The 19781-nt window shown below is 49.4% G+C and overlaps 1 protein-coding gene across 1 annotated transcript in view; it reads left to right on the top strand.

Moving 5' to 3' along the window:
• LOC129705574 (protein kinase C-binding protein NELL1-like) overlaps window positions 1-19781 on the top strand; it is a 336887-nt gene that overhangs the window by 313310 nt on the left and 3796 nt on the right. The window contains exons 8-10 of the mRNA XM_055649174.1: window positions 12120-12316; window positions 12859-13035; window positions 17006-17230. Coding sequence (XP_055505149.1) covers window positions 12120-12316; window positions 12859-13035; window positions 17006-17230 — 599 coding nt within the window. The remainder of the gene's footprint in view (window positions 1-12119; window positions 12317-12858; window positions 13036-17005; window positions 17231-19781) is intronic.

Below are 19781 nucleotides of genomic sequence, written 5' to 3'. Positions count from 1 at the left end.
ACATATAAGATAAGATTGTTAAGGGCTTGGACACACTAGAGGCAGGAAACCTGTTCCCGATGTTGGGGGAGTCCAGAACCAGGGGCCACACAGTTTAAGAATAAGGGGTAAGCCATTTAGAACGGAGACGAGGAAACACTTTTTCTCACAGAGAGTGGCGAGTCTGTGGAATTCTCTGCCTCGGAGGGCGGTGGAAGCCGGTTCTCTGAACACTTTCAAGAGAGAGCTAGATAGGGCTCTTAAAGATAGTGGAGTCAGGGGATATGGGGAGAAGGCAGGAACGGGGTACTGATTGGGGATGATCAGCCATGATCACATTGAATGGTGGTGTTGGCTCGAAGGGCCGAATGGCCTCCTCCTGCTCCTATTGTCTATTGTCTATTGTCAAAGACGCTCCACCAATTACAAACCCTTGTACGTATTTGATAATCTACATTCATCTGGATTTCTCTGGAAGATGCACAGGATCCCTTCCCTCTTGGTGAATTCACCTCGCCACCCAGTTCCTCTGCTTTGCTATCCCTTCTGCCTTCTAGGGGGTAGAGTGAAATTAGTCCTTATCGAATAGATTTCATTCCATCACCAGTCACAGCACATGGCTGCATTATTGAAGACCAGTGTTTCTTTATGGCAGAGAGCGAATGAAGGCACGATAAGTGTTGCAAGCACCACTGCACTCCTGCTGCAGCCACTGGTTTCGACCAACACGGTGGCACAGCGGTATCGTTGCTGCCTCACAGCGCCGGAGACCCGGGTTCGATCCTGACTGCGGGTGCTGCTTGTACGGAGTTTGTACGTTCTCCACCGTGACCTGAGTGGGTTTTCTCCGGGACCTCCGGCTTCCCTCACAAGATGTTCTACTACGACGTCCTAGGTGTGTAGGTGCGCAGAAGGGTCTCGACCCAAGACGTCGCCTATTCCTTCGCTCCATAGATGCTGCCTCACCCACTGAGTTTCTCCGGCATTTTTGTCAACCTTCAATTTTTCCAGCATCTGCAGTTCTTTCTCAAGGAAGTGTGTAGGTTAATTGGCTTCGGTAAAATTGTGAATGGTCCCCTTTAGTGTGTGTGGGATAGTGTAAACATAGAAACATAGAAATTAGGTGCAGGAGTAGGCCATTCGGCCCTTCGAGCCTGCACCGCCATTCAATATGATCATGGCTGATCATCCAACTCGGTATCCCTTCTCTCCATACCCCCTGATCCCTTTAGCCACAAGGGCCACATCTAACTCCCTCTTAAATATAGCCAATGAACTGGCCTCAACTACCTTCTGTGGCAGATAGTTCCACAGATTCACCACTCTCTGTGTGAAAAATTATTTTCTCATCTCGGTCCTAAAAGACGTGTATGAGATGATCGCTGGCCTGCACCCCCATCTACTGCCTCGAGGATTCCAACCGCACTTCCAGACATTCTGGTTCAGTCCTGCCCCAGAGCAGAGGCATCGACAGTCGATCCACCACTTTTCTCTGAATCGGACTTGTTAGTTTAGAGATACAGCGTGGAAAGAGGCCCTTCTGCCCACCGAGTCCATGCCGACCAGCGATCGCCCGTTCGGACTAGTTCTATCTGACACACTAGGGACAATTTACAGAAGCCAATTGACCTCATTGGAGTGTGGGTGGAAACCGACGCACCCTGAGAAAACCCACAAGGTCCACAGGGAGAACGTGCAAACTCCACACACTCAGCGCCCGCAGTCAGGATCAAATCTCGGTCCCTGGCGCTGTAAGTCAGCAGCTCTACCGCTGCGCCACCGTGCCGCCACACAACAGCGCCTCGTGTATTAAACGTTGTGCTCTTAAATCCTTATTTTCCCCCTGATTCGAACTCGGAGATTTACGGTAATATCCGCTCGTAGGTACTCGGGGCTCTCGTGGACATTTTTCAACATGTTGAAAAGTCTTCACGAGCTTACTGCGTTTCCCGGGTACCTGCCGTTAGCGTTACGAGCCGCTCCCTCGTCGTCCCCGAGCTCCGACGTACCCGCTACGTACATTCACGAGTTTGATTATTTTTTTAACTCGGGAGAGCTCTTGGAATGAACTCGTACAGTGGGACATGCCCTTTACTCTTCTGTCCATGGAAAGTGGAGAGTGAAATTACATTATGTAAATTTATGGTCTTAATAACTTTTAAAGAGCCACTTAACCTTTGTTAATGAGCGCGGCTTACAGCACGGTGATTGGGAGTTTGCGGAACACAAGGTTACTGGGATGGTGCAATATTTCATGGGCAGAGATTGCCAAGCAATTTCCAAACGGAAGGTGTTTTTCAGTTCACTTAATAGCCATTAAAGCGTTGGACGTGATGGTCAATGGCGTGACCTTGAAAGGCAAGAAACTCCGAGCGTGGGCTTGAACCAAAGCTTAATGCTTTGTCTCCGTCTGGAGGGAAGAGAATATCATCAGATTAGTTTATCGTCACGAGTACCGACGAAGGTCCAGTGAAAAGCTTTTGTTGCGCGCTATCCAGTCAGCCCGCTTGATCGCTACACGTGACAATAAACTAATCTGGTGATATTCTGTTGGGTGGAATATTCCATGGGCAGAAATCCTGGGGGGGGGGACCTGTCACCACCCATGTTTTGAGAGGTGGGGGACAATCCACCCCATGTTTTGTGACTTGGGCACTGCAGCTCGCTTGCCCCAGGACTGGCTGTAGCGCCCAGTTCAGCTCGCCCAATTGGAAAAAAAAAAAACGTCTGCGGGCAGGATGATTTTGGGTTAGGGGCCGGACCCGGCCCGTGGGCCGTAGGTTGCTGTTGTGTATTTGTGTGTTTGGAACAGTTGGACACGGGAGTACACTAACTAGCTTCTTTATTCCAGGACGCCACATTGAATCTCCCCTGCGCAAGACATCACGTATGCTAATTACATCACATACCTAACACTCCTCCCCCTTTAACTTGGAGGCAGGTAACACCATTTCTAGTTGCTGACCCCTGTCCTGGATATCAGGCCTCGTCGTGTCCCCCCCATGTTTTAAAAGCGATTTCCGCCCAGACAGGCGGCCTGCTGCGACTATGACGGGCACCGGCAGGCACGGAGAAAACTCACGTGTGGGACAGGCCCTTTACTCACGTTATCTAATCATGATCATAGTTTATAGGAGCAGAATTAGGCCATTCGGCCCATCAAGTCTACTCTGCCATCCAATCATGCCAGATCGATCTAACTCTACCGCTGTGCCACTGTGTCGCCCCCAATTTCATTCACCTCCCTGAGATCACCCCTCATCCCCCTGTGAGCTCATCCCCCCCCATCCCCCTGCACTCCCGAGGAATATAGTCCTTGCCGACCCAACCACCCCCTGCAGCTCAGGCCCTCAGGTCCTGGCAACATCCTTGTAAGTTTTCTGTGCCACCATTTCCAGCTTGACAACATCACGAGCCAACTAATTTTAAAATTAATTTTGGATGTGGATTAGAGGCACCTCATCGTTAAAAGTATTTTAACCCAAACCTATGACAAACACAGTTTAATTCTGTCGGGGTGAGTCAGGCTTAACTTTAGCAATGATGAGTTTGCAGTTCCTGTCAGTGTCTGAGTCTAATATGGGGAGATGAATTTAGCATTGCTACAGTAGACAAAAATTCTGGAGAAACTCAGCGGGTGAGGCAGCATCTATGGAGCGAAGGGAATAGGTGATGTTTCGGATTGGGACCCTTCTTCAGACTGATGAAGGGTCGCCACCCGAAACGTCACCTATTGAGCAACCCGCTGAGATTCTCCAGCATTTTTGTCTACCTTCGATTTTTCCAGCATCTGCAGTTCTTTCTTTAGCATTGATACAGTAAATAACCAACAAGTCATCAGTCTGAAGAAGGGTTTCGGTCCGAAACGTTGCCTATTTCCTTCTCTCCATAGATGCTGCTGCACCCGCTGAGTTTCTCCAGCATTTTTGTGTACCAACAACAAGTTAAAGATTGTTGAGGAAGGAACTGCAGATGATGTAAAAATCGAAGGTAGACAAAAATGCTGGAGAAACTCAGCGGGTGAGGCAGCATCTATGGAGCGAAGGAATAGGTGACGTTTTGAGTCTGAAGAAGGGTCTCGTCCCGAAACGTCACCTATTCCTTCGCTCCATAGATGATGCCTCACCCGCTGAGTTTCTCCAGCATTTTTGTCAACAAGTTAAAGATTTATCTTTCTGGACAGCTTAAATCGTTTTAGTAATCAGTCATTTTTAAAATGAAGTGTCTTTCTAAACTGACAAAGATGTTTTAGTTATCTCAACTTCCTCCGGGGGAATGACGTGCCTAAGTGATAAATCTCTCACCGTTAACCATGTCACTCATGCCCTTCATCCCGAATAACCTTGCCCACTAATTCCCTGTGTCTGGACATCCTCGATTTAAATGAATCATGTACAGAGTCATATACTTTGCTGGAGTTTAGAAGATTGAGGGGGGACCTCATTGAAACTTACAGAATAATGAAAGGCTTGGATAGAGTGGATGTGGAGAGGATGTTTCCACTGGTGGGAGAGTCTAGGACCAGAGGGCACAGCCTCAGAATTAAAGGGCGCTCTTTTAGAAAGGAGGCGAGGAGGAACTTCTTTAGTCAGAGGGTAGTTAATCTGTGGAACTCATTGCCGTAGAGGGCTGTGGAGGCCAAGTCAGTGGATATCTTTAAGGCAGAGATAGATAGATTCTTGATTAGAACGGGTGTCAAGGGTTATGGGGAGAAGGCAGGAAAATGGGATTAAGTGGCAGAGATCAGCCATGATTGAATGGCGGAGTGGACTCGATGGGCCGAATGGCCTAATTCTACTCCTATAAACTTGTGTGAATACTTAAACCTGCCTGAATCTGAGAGGCCTTGAAAGAATGGTTGATGTTTTGGGTTGGGACATCGGTCTGAAGAAGGGTCTCGACCTCTACCGAGATGCTGCCTGTCCCGCTGAGTTACTCCAGCATTTTGTGTCTATCTTTGGCATAAACCAGCATCTGCAGATCCTTCCAACACGTGACTCTAAATCCCCTGTCCCACTTAGGCGATTTTTTCGGCGACTGCAGGCACATGGTCGCGGGGTGACGCCTGTATGGTCGTGGGTCGTCTCCTCAAGTCGCCTAATGAGTCGTAACGTTTTTCTGATCGCTGCTGGATTTTCAAATGTTCAAAACCTTTCGGTGACTGTGGGCTTGTTGTAGCTTGTCTTCTCCTGTTGTAGGTGCTGTCGTAGATCGGAGCCAGGATTGAGTTGCAGTGTTGGCTCGAAGGGCCAAACGGGCCTACTCCTGCACCTATGTTTCTAAGTTGTGTCCGGCCGTTACATTGGGGAGTGTTGCTGGAGCTGTCGAACAGTTTGTGGCTTTGGTACCAGCCTTGCAGGGTCTTGAACTACAACTGAACCATTGTACCATAATCCGGGAGCAGTCCTGAACTACCGTCTACCTCATTGGTGACCCTCGGACTGTCCAAGATCGGACACTGCTAGCTTTACTTCACACTAAACGTTATTCCCTTATCTGTATCTGTGAATGGCTGTGAACGACTCGATTGTAAACACATATTGTCTTTCCACATGCTGGATAGCACGCAACAAAAAAAAGCACAAGGCATTGGGGGTTCAGTATTGATGTGGATAGAGAACTGGCTGGCAAACAGGAAGCAAAGAGTAGGAGTAAACGGGTCCTTTTCACAATGGCAGGCAGTGACTAGTGGGGTACCGCAAGGCTCAGTGCTGGGACCCCAGCTATTTACAATATATATTAATGATCTGGATGAGGGAATTGAAGGCAATATCTCCAAGTTTGCAGATGACACTAAGCTGGGGGGGCAGTGTTAGCTGTGAGGAGGATGCTAGGAGACTGCAAGGTGACTTGGATAGGCTGGGTGAGTGGGCAAATGTTTGGCAGATGCAGTATAATGTGGATAAATGTGAGGTTATCCATTTTGGTGGCAAAAAAACGGGAAAGCAGACTATTATCTAAATGGTGGCCGATTGGGAAAGGGAGAGATGCAGCGAGACCTGGGTGTCATGGTACACCAGTCATTGAAGGTAGGCATGCAGGTGCAGCAGGCAGTAAAGAAAGTGAATGGTATGTTAGCTTTCATTGCAAAAGGATTTGAGTATAGGAGCAGGGAGGTTCTACTGCAGTTGTACAGGGTCTTGGTGAGACCACACCTGGAGTATTGCGTACAGTTTTGGTCTCCAAATCTGAGGAAGGACATTATTGCCATAGAGGGAGTGCAGAGAAGGTTCACCAGACTGATTCCTGGGATGTCAGGACTGTCTTATGAAGAAAGACTGGATAGACTTGGTTAATACTCTCTAGAATTTAGGAGATTGAGAGGGGATCTTATAGAAACTTACAAAATTCTTAAGGGGTTGGACAGGCTAGATGCAGGAAGATTGCTCCCGATGTTGGGGAAGTCCAGGACAAGGGGTCACAGCTTAAGGATAAGGGGGAAATCCTTTAAAACAGTGATGAGGAGAACTTTTTTCACACAGAGTGGTGAATCTCTGGAACTCTCTGCCACAGAGGGTAGTTGAGGCCAATTCATTGGCTATATTTAAGAGGGAGTTAGATGTGGCCCTTGTGGCTAAGGGGATCAGGGGGTATGGAGAGAAGGCAGGTACGGGATACTGAGTTGGATGATCAGCCATGGTCATATTGAATGGCGGTGCAGGCTCGAAGGGCCGAATGGCCTCTACTCCTGCACCTAATTTCTATGTTTCTATGAATGGCTGTGAGCGGCTCGATTGTAAACACGTATTGTCTTTCTGGATAGCACGCAACAAAAAACGTTTCACTGTACCTACCGGGGTGCAGTGAAATGCCCCTGTCCCACTGTACGAGGTAATTCAAGAGTTCTCCCGAGTTTTCCCCTGATCCGAACTCGGAGAATGTCCGTAGCGGGCCCGTAGGAATTCGTGGATGTCCCGTAGCGGCTCGTACGAGTAACGGTTGGTACTCGGGAAATCCGGCAAATGCGTGACGTTTTTTCAACACGGTAAAAAATGTCCACGAGTAAAAAAATACTCGTGACGAAAAAAATTGTTACTTTTTACTCGTACGAGCCGCTACGAGACATCCACGAACTCCTACAGACCCGCTACGGACATTCTCCAAGTTCGAATCGGGGGGAAAACTCGGGGAGAACTCTTGAATGATCTCAGACAGTGGGACAGGGGCTAAAAGCTTTTTGTTGCTTGACAACACGTGACAACAAACTAAACTGAACTGATGCGGCTGTGCTTCTGACCTTCCTAGAAGTCCTCTCTCCTCCCCCCTACCTGGTCCCCCGCACACAACTGGTACTGGTCCTTGTCTATGTGTGGGAAGGAACTGCAGATGCTGGTTTATACCGACGATAGACACAAAATGCTGGAGTAACTCAGCGGGACAGGCAGCATCTCTGGGGAGAAGATATGGGTGATGTTTCGGATCGTTTTTGAAGAATGTTCTCAACCCGAAACGTCAGCCATTCCTTCTCTCCAGAGATGTTGTCCGTCCCATTGGTACTCTTATAGACAATAGGTGCAGGAGGAGGCCATTCGGCCCTTCGAGCCAGCACCGCCATTCAATGTGATCATAGCTGATCATCCCCAATCAGTACCCCGTTCCTGCCTTCTCCCCATATCCCCTGACTCCGTCATCTTTACGAGCCCTATCTAGCTCTCTCTTGAAAGTATCCAGAGAACCGGCCTCCACCGCCCTCTGAGGCAGAGAATTCCACAGACTCTTCTACATTCTTCAGGCAGTATCTCTGGAGGGAAGGAATGGGCGACGTTTCGGGTCGAGACCCTTCTACAGACCCGGAAACGTCACCCAATCCTTCCCTCCAGAGATGATGCCTGTCCCGCTGAGTCACGCCAGCATTTTGTGTCTATCTTTGATTTCAACCAGCATCTGCAGTTCCTTCCTGCACCTTAACCTATAGACCTGTAGGCTTTTGGAGAGTGGGTGGAAACCGGAGCGCCCGGAGAAAACCCACACAGGTCACAGGGGGAGCGCACAAACTCCGCACAGACAGCACCCGTGGTCGGGATCGAAGCAGAGTCTCTGCCGCTGTATGGCAGTAATGCCCCTGTCCCACTGTACAAGCTCATTCAAGAGCTCCCCCGAGTTTAAAGAAAAATCAAACTCCTGGAAGTACGTAGAATGTACGTCGGAGCTCGCGGACGTCTCTTAGCGGCTCGTAACGCTAACGGCGGGTACTCTGGAAACGCGGTAAGCTCGGTAAGACTCGTGAAGATATTTCAACATGTTGAAAAATGTCCACGAGAGCCCCGAGTATCTACGAGCGGCCATTACCGTAAATCTTTTAGTTCGAATCGGGGGAAACTCGGGAGAACTCTAGAATGAACTCGTAGCGTGCGACAGGGGCATAACTCTATCGCCTCGACACCCTAGTGTTTCAGAGTGGCCCATATTTTCTGGAATTGCCGCAGTTTTAACTGGCCAGTTTATCCTGTGTTTCTGTTGAAGCGCTGGCAAACACAGGCACCTGATGAAAAGTAGACCATTAGATCACTGGAGCGTGCATTTCACCCAGTTCCCCTGGGCAAACGTAGATTGTTTATCACCAGCACATTTAACACAAAGCCTTGCCCACACTGAAAATTCCATTAAAATCTAACCTGAGCAACTGTAAAGGTGACAGCTGCAAAATAACTAGGACCTGTTCAAATTTCGAACAATAGAGGTTTTATTGAGCGGCAGTAACTGCAATCCTGTGCAACACACGGACATCATTTCACAACTACAAACTCCCGTCTTCAGAGGAGTTACACGAAGGTCGTGCTGACATTATTTTTACCAGTGTGTGTGTGCATTTTCTATTCCAAAGTTGTTTACTATTTAGACTCCTAAATGTGATTCGCTGCCGGATATTTGTATATGGGCGACAGACAATAGACGCAGGAGTAGGCCATTCGGCCCTTCGAGCCAGCACTGCCATTCAATGTGATCATGGCTGATCATCCACAATCAGTACCCCGTTCCTGCCTTCTCCCCATATCCCCTGACTCCGCTATTTTTAAGAGTTCTATCTAACTATCTCTTGAAAGCATCCAGAGAATTGGCCTCCACCGCTGAGGCAGAGAATTCCACAGACTCACAACTCTCTGTGTGAAAAAGTGTTTCCTCATCTCCGTACTAAATGGTTTACCCCTTATTCTTAAACTGTGGCCCCTCGTTCTGGCCTCCCCCAACATCGGGAACATGTTTCCTGCCTCTAGTGTGTCTTGCAAAGGCTGTCGTTTGGTTCAAGGGGCTTGGACTATTTAGCCCTGCCTGCTGTGTTGCTGATTGTTTTGTGATGTTCCTCCTGGTTCATTCTCCACACGACCAGTTATCCATTCTTCACTAGAGCATGATCCTTTTCTCACCTCAAGCTGCCTCACCCGCTGAGTTTCTCCAGCATTTTGTGTCTACCTTCGATTTTACCAGCATCTGCAGTTCTTTCTTAAACAGCTAGGACCATGGTCTTAGAACCAGGTCCAACCAGTTAGGATTTGGACCACGTCAGATATTTTCATGGTCATGGTGTTTTGGAATTCTCTATCTGGGAGATACACACGCGCGCACACACACACACACATGCTCGCGCGCACACACACGCACGCGCACACACACATGCGCACACGCTCGCACACACACATGCGCATGCTCGCACACACACACACACACACACGCGCTCGCACGCACACACACACACACACACACACACACACACACACACATGCACACACACACACACACACGCAACAAAAGCTCTTCACGATCGCAGTACATGTGACAATGAACTAAGCACACAAACAACATAAGAAGCACGATATATTATTTATTATGTTGTTTACAGAATATAATGTTTACATATTCTGTTGTGCTGCTGCACGGAAGAATCTCATTATTCCATTTCGGGACATATGACGATAAAACACTCTTGTTTCTTGTCTCTCCTTATCGAGGCTAAAATGCATCTTTGGATCATGAGAGAATTGGAGTAGATGGGAATATGGATGAAGCCATGATTCTTGATTGGCACAGGTGTCAGAGGTTATGGGGAGAAGGTAGGAGAATGGGGTTCAGAGGGAGAGATAGATCAGCCATGATTGAATGGCAGAGTGGACTTGAAGGGCTGAATGGCCTAATTCTACTCCTATTGTGGAATTCTCTGCCTCAGGAGGCCGGTTCTCTGGATACTTTCAAGAGAGCTAGATAGGGCTTTTAAAGATAGTGGAGTCGGGGGATATGGGGAGAAGGCAGGAACGGGGTACTGATTGGGGATGATCAGCCATGATCACATTGAATGGCGGTGCTGGCTCGAAGGGCCTAGTGTCTTTTGTCTACTGTCTATTCCTCATGATGTTTGTCCTGATGAATTTTCTCAATGCCAGAGCAAAGTCCAAACATATTCCTTCTATACCTTTTGTTGCTTTTTAAGGTCCTTTCATTGTAGATTCTTTATTTGTCATTTCCGTGGCCTTATACAAAAGAACAAAACAAAGCCCAAATACAAACTGTCGGCCTCACAAATCAATATTGAATATGTGGCTGACAGAATCATATTTCCTTTTACTTTTTATGACATGAATCCAAGGTTTTCTTAAAGATACTGCACTGAGCTGATTGTGTGGGGAATTTTAAGCAATATCCATTTAACCTTTGTTTGGACCACACAAAGCTGCCTAAAGCATTGAAAGTATTTGCTCGTGATAATTTTTTTTGGCAACGTTCCAGGAAGTTTCTTGTGCTGGTGCTCTGGCAAAAAGTTTTTTAGTTTGGAGATACAGCGCCGAAACAGGCCCTTCAGTCCACCTAGACTACGCTGACCAGTGACCACTAGCACTATCCCGCACACAAGTTCCGATCTACAATTTTACCAAAGGCAGCTAATCTACAAAGGGCGGCAGGGTTGTGCAGCGGTAGAGTTGCTGCCTTACAGCGCTCCCAGCACCGGAGAGACCCGGGTTCGATCCCGACCACGGGAGCTGCCTGCACGGAGTGTGTACGTTCTCCCCGTGACCTGTGTGGGTTTTCTCCGGGTGCTCAGGTTTCCTCCCACATTCCAAAGACGTGCGGGTTTGTAGGTTAATTGGCCTGGTGCAAGTGTAAATTCTTTGCAGTGTGTGTAGGATAGTGCTAGTGTGCGGGGGTCGCTGGTCGGCGCGGACTCGGTGGGCCGAAGTGCCTGTTTCCGCGCTGTTTCTCTCTAAACTAAACCAAACTAAACTGACCTGTGTGTCTCGGTGGAGCGTGGGAGGAAACTGGAGTTATACCTGTTGCAAGGAAGGCCTTCATTGTTCCGTTTTGCGACTTCTGACACTAAAACACTCTTGACGTTTGACCTGCCAAGCCGTTTGTTTTTGTGCTCAAGACTCCGGCACCGCGCAGTGTCTGGGTCTGGACCCTAACCCTAACCCTAATGCACTATGCAAGATGGAGATGGAGATGCCTTTGGAGTGCATCTTTGTGCCTCACTTGTGCCCAAAGATCCTACAGCGAGCAAGATAATCCACTCGACGAAAAAGACGTAGTACGGTCATGGGCAGATTCACGGGTAATTTTCAGCCCCATTTCCGTAACCGGCTTCCGTCTCCGCACCAAAGATCCCGTAGGATACAAGTGCGGAGACGGAAGCCGGTTATGGAAACATCCTCGTAAAAAAAAGAAAGTTATTTGGTAAAAATCTTCTCCTCATTTTCAGAATTGTAATTTATTAACACAAACTGAGCCCCCACAACATTGATTACACTGCGAGTCGGGTCGGGTCCGGTTACGGAAATGGATGACAAAAAGGCCCACGTTCCGCTCCACTGCGTACTACACGTCAGCCCATTGCATTTAGAAGGAGTGGTCTATCTTGCTCCGCTATAGGATCATCGCCCGGGTATCGCCCCAGCGCAGAGGGAGAAGAGGAGGGAAGAAACTGCAGACCTAAGACTTTTGCCTCCATCACAGTGAGGAGATGCTGGGTGGACTCACTGTGGTGGATGTTAACATGTGTTTATTGTTGTTTTATTGTATTGTATTATATGTATGACTGCTACAATTTCGTTTCGTTCAGACTTCGGTCTGAATGACTATAAAAGGCTATCTATCTATCTATCTATCTATCTATCCCCGTGCCCCAGTGATGTGTGCACGTTATTTCTTGGCAGATATCGACGAGTGCGCCACGGGTTTGCACAGTTGCTGGAATGACTCGGTGTGCATTAACCTGGAGGGTGGATTTGACTGCCGGTGTCCCCTTGGGGAGCGCTGCCCGGGGGACTGTCCACAGGAGGAGGAGGAATCCAAGCGCAACGGTCAGGTGTGGACCTTGGCCGGCGATCGATGTTCAGTCTGCTCCTGTCAGGTGAGTGCACGTACTGTTGCAGTGAGGAGGGGGGGGGGGGTCTCCCCTGAGTCCGAAGAAAGGTCTCGACCCCGAAACGTCACCTATTCCTTCGCCGTTGTGGGGGGGGGGGGAGGGTGGGGGTGGGGGGGGGGGGGGGGGGGGAGCAGAACAATGGGGGACCCGGAGTGGGGGGGGGGGGGGGGGTGGGGGAGGGGAGGAGGTGAGAACAAAGGAGGAGCTGCAGGGGTACCTTGTAACTTTATCAGTGCCCTTTATGTGACCACTATTGGCATACCTTGGGTGTGCAAGCAAAGAGTTCACTGTGACTTGTCATTTGACAATGAAGTGTCCCATTCCATACCTTCCATTCTTTGCACCTTTTCATCCCTCTTATCTCCCCCTCCCACCGATTCTCAATCTGAAGAAGGGTCTCTGAAGACCCGAGATGTCACCTTGTTCCTATCCCCCCCAAGAGGTGCTGCCTTACCCGCTGAGTCACCCCGGCTGTTTTGTGTCCATCTCCCTATGATTGTCCCCTCTTTGTGTCCTCTCCTGCGCAGGACGGGAAGATCTTCTGCAGGAGGGCGGTGTGCGACTGTCAGGACCCCGACGTTGACCTGTTCTGCTGCTCGGAATGTGACAGCAGGGTGACCAGCCAGTGCCTGCATCAGAACGGACACCTTGTTTATCGCAACGGCGACATCTGGACCTTCAGCTGCCAGCAATGCCGATGCCTGGTATGTTGCCGAATTTTCTTCCGGGAAAAATTCCAGAAGTTGATGAAGAAAAATGAAGCAGTTAACGGAACGTGTGAGATTATATCCCAAAATGCCTCATTCCTTCTGCCCAGCTGAGTTACTCCAGCATTTTGTGTCTACCTGGTATATTTAGATCAGTTTACTTCAGTTTGGAGATACAGAGCAGAAACAGGCCCTTCGGCCCATTGGGTCCGCGATGCCCACCGATCACCCCGCACACTTATACTATCCTACACACACTGGGGACAATTTACAATCTTTACCAAAACCAATCACCCAGCAAACCTGTAGGTCTTTGGAGTGCACCTGAGTTCCCGGGCGTAAATCCACGCCGGTCACGGGGAGAACGTGCAAACTCCATACAGACAGCACCCATCGGACAAGCACCAGAAGAATGAGAGGGGATCTTATAGGAACATATAACATTCTTAAGGGATTGGACAGGCTAGATGCAGGAAAAATGTTCCCGATGTTGGGCGAGCCCAGAACCAGGGGTCACAGTTTTAGAATAAGGGGTCGGCCATTGCAGACGGAGATGAGATAAAACGTTTTCATCCAGAGTGTTGTGAATCTGTGGAATTCTCTGCCACAGAAGGCAGTGGAGGCCGATTCACTGGATGTATTTAGGAGAGTAAAGTCCCTGTCCCACTTTCCCGAGTTACTCACGAATTCTCCCGAGTTTTCCCCTTGATTCAAACTCGGAGAATGTCTGTAGGAGGCCATAGGAGTGTGTAGATGTATCGTAGCGGCTCGTAATGTCAGCCGTAGGTACTTGGGGCATCAGGTAAGTCAGGACGTTTTTTCAGCATGTCGAAAAATGTCCACGACTAAAAATAAAATATCCCCAAGTATCTACGGCTGGCACCTCCAAGCTTGAATCAAGGGAAAACTCGGGAGAATTTCTGAGTAATTCGGGAAAGTGGGACGGGGGCTTTAGATTTAGCTCTTAGGGCTAAAGGCATTAAGGGATAGGGGGAGAAAGCAGGAACGGGTGTACTGATTTAGGATGATCAGCCATGATCATATTGAATGGCGGTGCTGGCTCGAGGGGCTGAATGGCCTACTCCTGCACCTACTGTCTATGGTTCTAGTCAGGACCGTACCTGGGTCTCTGTCTCTGTAAGGCAGTTGCTCTACCGCTGCGCCACCGTTCGTTCTACATGACTCTCTTAAGTCCTTACCAAAGATGCTGTTTAGGAGCTTTAGTGATCACTGGAGTTCAGCCGCAGAGTCTGGTGATTATGAAAGGTCCAGGCCGCGGGAAAAAAAAATCTACAGAATCGTGCTCTGGGGAAGGGGGGGGGGGGGGGGGGGGGGGGGTCAAATTAGTGCACACTTATCGATGAAGTGAAGGTAATTCTGTCGGCAGTGAAATGCCACTTGAGGTCGTGATCCAGACTAGTTCATATCTGATATTAATGTTCAATGATGCCTCGGTTTACCCAAACGTGTAATGGGACCCAGTTCAGATCTTTCCCCTGTGTGCGTAGGTCAGAGTGGGCTGGCTCGCCTGCACCAAGTGATTCATCCCACAACCTCTCCACTGCCAGCAATGCGTGGGATCAGATTGTGGTGGACTCCCTTTCAATTGCCCGGTGCTCCGAGAACAGTCAAGGAACTCAAGAGCATCCATGCCACGCGAGAGAGAGTTAGATAGAGCTCTTCGGGCTAACGGAATCAAGGGATATGGGGACAAAGCAGGAACGGGGTACTGATTGTGGATGATCAGCCAGGATCATATCGAATGGCGGTGCTGGCTCGAAGGGCCGAATGGCCTACCCCTGCACCTATTTTCTATGTATCTCTGTCGGTGCAGGAGTAGGCCATTCAGCCCTTCGAGCCAGCACCGCCATTCAATAAGAAAAAGTGTTACCCCATCTCCATTCTAAATGGCTTCTCCCTTATTCTTAAACTGTGTGTGGCCCCTGGTTCTGGACTCCCCCAACATCGGGAACATGATTCCTGCCTCTAGCGTGTCCAAGCCCTTAACAATCTTATATGTTTCAATAAGACTCATCTACTCTCTCTCGACCCCAACGCATACAATGTTCTGTAGATGTTTCCCACTCAGTCCAATAACAATAAAAACGACCATGGAACATGTCGATGGAGATTTTTATCCAGATTCATGTTGCAGGGAAACAAATGAACGCGTCTTTTTTTAACCATGCACGCATGCAACAGTAAGGCAGCAGATTAACTGTAAATCCTTTATACACAGCAACTTCCATCTGTTTGTAGATTAACTTTGATCAATGTCAATATTTACCCACTGAGTGTTCAAATCCTTTGATCCACGCTAATCTTGAACGTTGGCATCATATTAACGTCAGCCCCTAACCCAGGATGTGTAACCCTGCCCGATCTCACGGTTGCTGAATACTTGGAATATATATATAAAATTGGAGCATTTCTGGTTGAACTGAAAGAGAAATTAAGTCATTAACTGGGGCGATCTAATATGGAAATTGGCTTTTTTTGTGATCTAGAGGAAAATAGTGGTGGAAACATAGACACTAGGTGCAGGAGTAGGCCATTCAGCCCTTCGAGCCTGCACCACCATTCAATATGATCATGGCTGATCATCCACCTGTACCTGCCTTCTCTCCATACCCCCTGATCCCTTTAGCCACAAGGGCCACATCTAACTCCCTGAAATAATCCAGGTGAACAAATTGGTGGAATCACCTGTATCTCCTGGACATACCTGCTCTCCCGGTTGCCAAACACTTTAACTCCCCCTCCAAACCCTACACTGGCCTCTCCGTCCTGGGCCTCCTCCACTTTCCCAGCACAAATCGGAGGAACAGCACCTTATTTTTCGCTTGGGCAGCGGTATCAATATATCTAACTTCAAGTAGCCCTTGCTTTTCCTCTCTCTCCATCCCCTCCCCCTTCCCAGTTCTCCCCCACCAGAATGGAGATAAGGAAATACTTTTCCACACAGAGAGTTGTGAGTCTGTGGAATTCTCTGCCTCAGAGGGCGGTGGAGGCCGGTTCTCTGGATACTTTCAAGAGAGAGTTAGATTGGGCTCTTAAAGATAGCGGAGTCAGGGGGTATGGGGAGAAGGCAGGAACGGGGTACTGATTGTGGATGATCAGCCATGATAACATTGAATGGCGGCGCTGGCTCGAAGGGCCGAATGGCCTACTCCTGCACCTATTGTCTATCTAAATGCCTTTTGAACGGTAATCAGCAAGGTTTTCAGGAACATGATGATTTATTTTTTTCTACTTTTTAGTTTAGTCTAGTTTAGAGATACAGTGCGAAAACAGGCCCTTCGGCCCACCGAGGTCGTGCCGACCAGCGATCCCCGCACATTAACATTATGCTACACCCACTAGGGACACTTTTTACATTTACCAAGCCATTTAACCTACAATCCTGTACGTCTTTGGTGTGTGGGAGGAAACCGAAGATATTGGAGAAAACCTACGCAGGTAACTGGGAGAACTTGCAAACTCCGTACAGACAGCGCCCGTAGTCAGGATCGAACCCGGGTCTCCGGCGCTGCATTCGCTGTAATGCCCCTGTCTCACTTAGGAAACCTGGACGGAAACCTCTGGAGACTTTGCGCCCCACTCAAGGTTTCCGTGCGGTTCCCGGAGGTTTGCAGGTGGTTGCCGGAGGTTGCAGGTAGTGGAAGCAGGTAGGGAGACTGACAAAAAACCTCCGGGAACCGCACGGAAACCTTGGGTGAGACGCAAAGTCTCCAGAGGTTTCCGTTCAGGTTTCCTAAGTGGGACAGGGGCATAAGGCAGCAACTCTACCACTGCACCACCTTGGCCGCCTATCCATGTACCATGTACCTGCCTGACTGTTCCTTAAACTTTGGGATAGTCCCGGCCTCAACTACCTCCTCTGGCAGCTCGTTTCATAACTTCCCCCGTGGTCAGTTTGCGAGTTGTCGGATCTCCTGACCGTATACCACTCTTTGTGTTTCTGCAGCAGGGGGAGGTAGACTGCTGGCCTGTAAGCTGCCCGGCCCTGCACTGCGAGTACACCACCATGGCGGACGGGGAGTGCTGCCCGCACTGCGTGAGCGACCCGTGCCTGGCTGACAGCGCGGTCTACGACATCCGGCAGACGTGTACGGACAACCACGGCATAGCGCGGCTAGGCGGCTCGATCTGGACCTCGGCCGGCTCCCCCTGCACAACCTGCACGTGCAAGGTACGCACGCACGCACAGCGCCAACGTTTACCGTTACCCGGGCTGCACGGTTCACGGCCCACCGAGTCCACGCACCCGCTCAGCGAACACCCGTTCACACTAGTTCTGAAGAAGGGTTTTGGGCCCGAAACGTCGCCTATTTCCTTCGCTCCATAGATGCTGCCGCACCCGCTGAGTTTCTCCGGCACTTTTGTCTACCTTCGACTTTCCAGCATCTGCTGCAGTTCCTTCTTAACCACACTAGTTCTATGTTATCCCACTTTCTCATCCACTCCCTGCACACAAGGGACAGTTTGGCTTTGTTCCGTTTATGTCATAAGATCGTAGCTCACTTTGATTCAGTTCATAAAGGGAGGAAACCGAAGATCCCTTGAGAAAAACCCACGCAGGTCACGGGGAGAATGTACAAACTCCGTGCAGGCAGCACCCGTAGTCGGGATCGAACCCGGGTCTCCGGCAACTCTGCCGGCACGCCGCCCCATTGAGAACTTAGACTCACCCCAGCGGACTCCCCAGGGTCCATGACTGACTGAAACTGACGAAGGGTTTCGGACCGAAACGTTGCCTATTTCCTTCGCTCCATAGATGCTGCTGCGCCCGCTGATTTTCTCCAGCACTTTTGTCTACCTTTGAACGATCATCTCCTGTTTGGCTTCCACTGTGTATGTCAGGATATCTTAAGTTGGCTTAAAGATAGTGGAGTCAGGGGATATGGGGAGAAGGCAGGAACGGGGTACTGATTGGGGATGACCAGCCATGATCACATTGAATGGTGGTTTTGGCTCGAAGGGCCGAATGGCCTATTCCTGCACCTATTGTCTATTGTCTATCGTTCAATCCCAGCTCTCCCTGTTCTGTTTTGACACCAGCAGACCTTCTAATGAGTGTGATGCCTGCTGGTCGAGGAAGTAGCATGGCCAGCGATTTCTCCGTGACGCTGAAACATTCACGTTCATCATCATTAGTCCATTATGAGGCCCACGCACATGATGCCAGAATGTGCCATTTATTCTAAACTTCTCGTTTGTATCCTTGAATAAATCAGCGCTTTCCCTCCGACTGCCTGGCAGGAAGGTGTCAGATTTGCAATTAAATTGCCGATAGTGTGTGGTGATCATCGAGGCTCAGATTGTCAGCACTTTAGAAAGAGAAAACTGCTCCCATTTCAGCCACTTAGTGTCAGGCACTCTTTGCTCATTTATAGTGCAGGACCATCATGGAGTTAATGCATTCGATTTTTTTTGTCCCTCGGAACTTAACAAAAGCACTGAGGCTTTTAACCCTGGTGAATCACTCCGCTTCTGCCCATTATATCGCAGTCTCTTTGCTACTTTGCTGGGCATAGCTGTTCAGTAAAAAAGCAAGGCGGAGATGAGAGGGTGGGGATGGGGGGGTGGTTGGGTAATGCCCCTGTCCCACTTAGGAAACCCGAACGGAAACCTCTGGAGACGTTGCGCCCCACCCAAGGTTTCCGTGCGGTTGCCGGAGGTTGCAGGTGGTTGCCGGAGGTTGCAGGTGGTTGCCGGAGGTTGCAGGTAGTGGAAGCAGGTAGGGAGACTGACCAAAAACCTCCGGGAACCGCACGGAAACCTTGGGTGGGGCGCAAAGTCTCCAGAGGGTTTCCGTTTCAGGTTTCCTAAGTGGGACAGGGGCATTAGGAGCTGGCCGGATAATGAAAGGCCCAGAGAGAGTTGGTGTGGGAAGGGCGTTTGCAATAATGGGAGAGTCTAAAACCAGAGGGCACAGCCTCGGAATAAGAGGACGTACCTTTATAATGGAGGTTGGGGAGAAACTTAAGACCAACAGTAGGGGGATGGAGGGGGGGGGGGGGGGGGGGGGGGGGTAGGAGTTGGTGGCCAATAAAGGCAGGGACCCTGGGGATGGCGGCACGGTGGCGCAGCGGTAGAGTTGCTGCCTCACAGTGCCAGAGACCCGGGTTCGATCCTGACTGTCTGTATGGCGTTTGTACATTCTCCCTGGCATTCCCTCTCTCTCCATCCCTCCCCCACCCAAGTCGCACCAGCTTCTCGTTATCACCCGGCAAACAGCTAACAACGGCCCGTTCACTTACTTCTCATCATCCTTACTTCTTTGCATATCTTTCATTCATTGTTCTTTATCTCTCCACATCGCCGACCATATCCCTCGTTTCTCTAATCCCTGACGAGTCTGGAGAAGTGCCTCGACCCGAAACGTCTCCCATTCCTTCTCTACAGAGATGCTGCTGCCTGTCCCGCTGAGTTACTCCTGAATTTTGTGTCTATCTTTGGTTTAAACCAGTTCCTTCCTGCACATAAAACGGGCAGCAGGTTGGCTACTTCTCACTGCTGGGACTTAGCCAACGTACAAGGCTTGCTACTTCCAATGGCCATTGGCCCAGAACAAGCCCGGCTGGAATTCAACACACTCTAATACTAGGGGCCAAGATTAGAAATTCGATCTTGTAAGTCCCCACGCTCGGTGTAAAATGATGCATTAATCATTAAATTATGTCTATTGATTATTCAACGGCAGCTTCGAAATCCCTGCTTTTGTGAAACATAACTGGAGT

The sequence above is a fragment of the Leucoraja erinacea genome, chromosome 18 (assembly GCF_028641065.1).
Source record: "Leucoraja erinacea ecotype New England chromosome 18, Leri_hhj_1, whole genome shotgun sequence".
NCBI classification, from domain to species: Eukaryota; Metazoa; Chordata; class Chondrichthyes; order Rajiformes; family Rajidae; genus Leucoraja; species Leucoraja erinaceus.
Note: the sequence above shows the minus strand (reverse complement) of the source record. Positions and strands in the feature narration are given on the sequence as shown.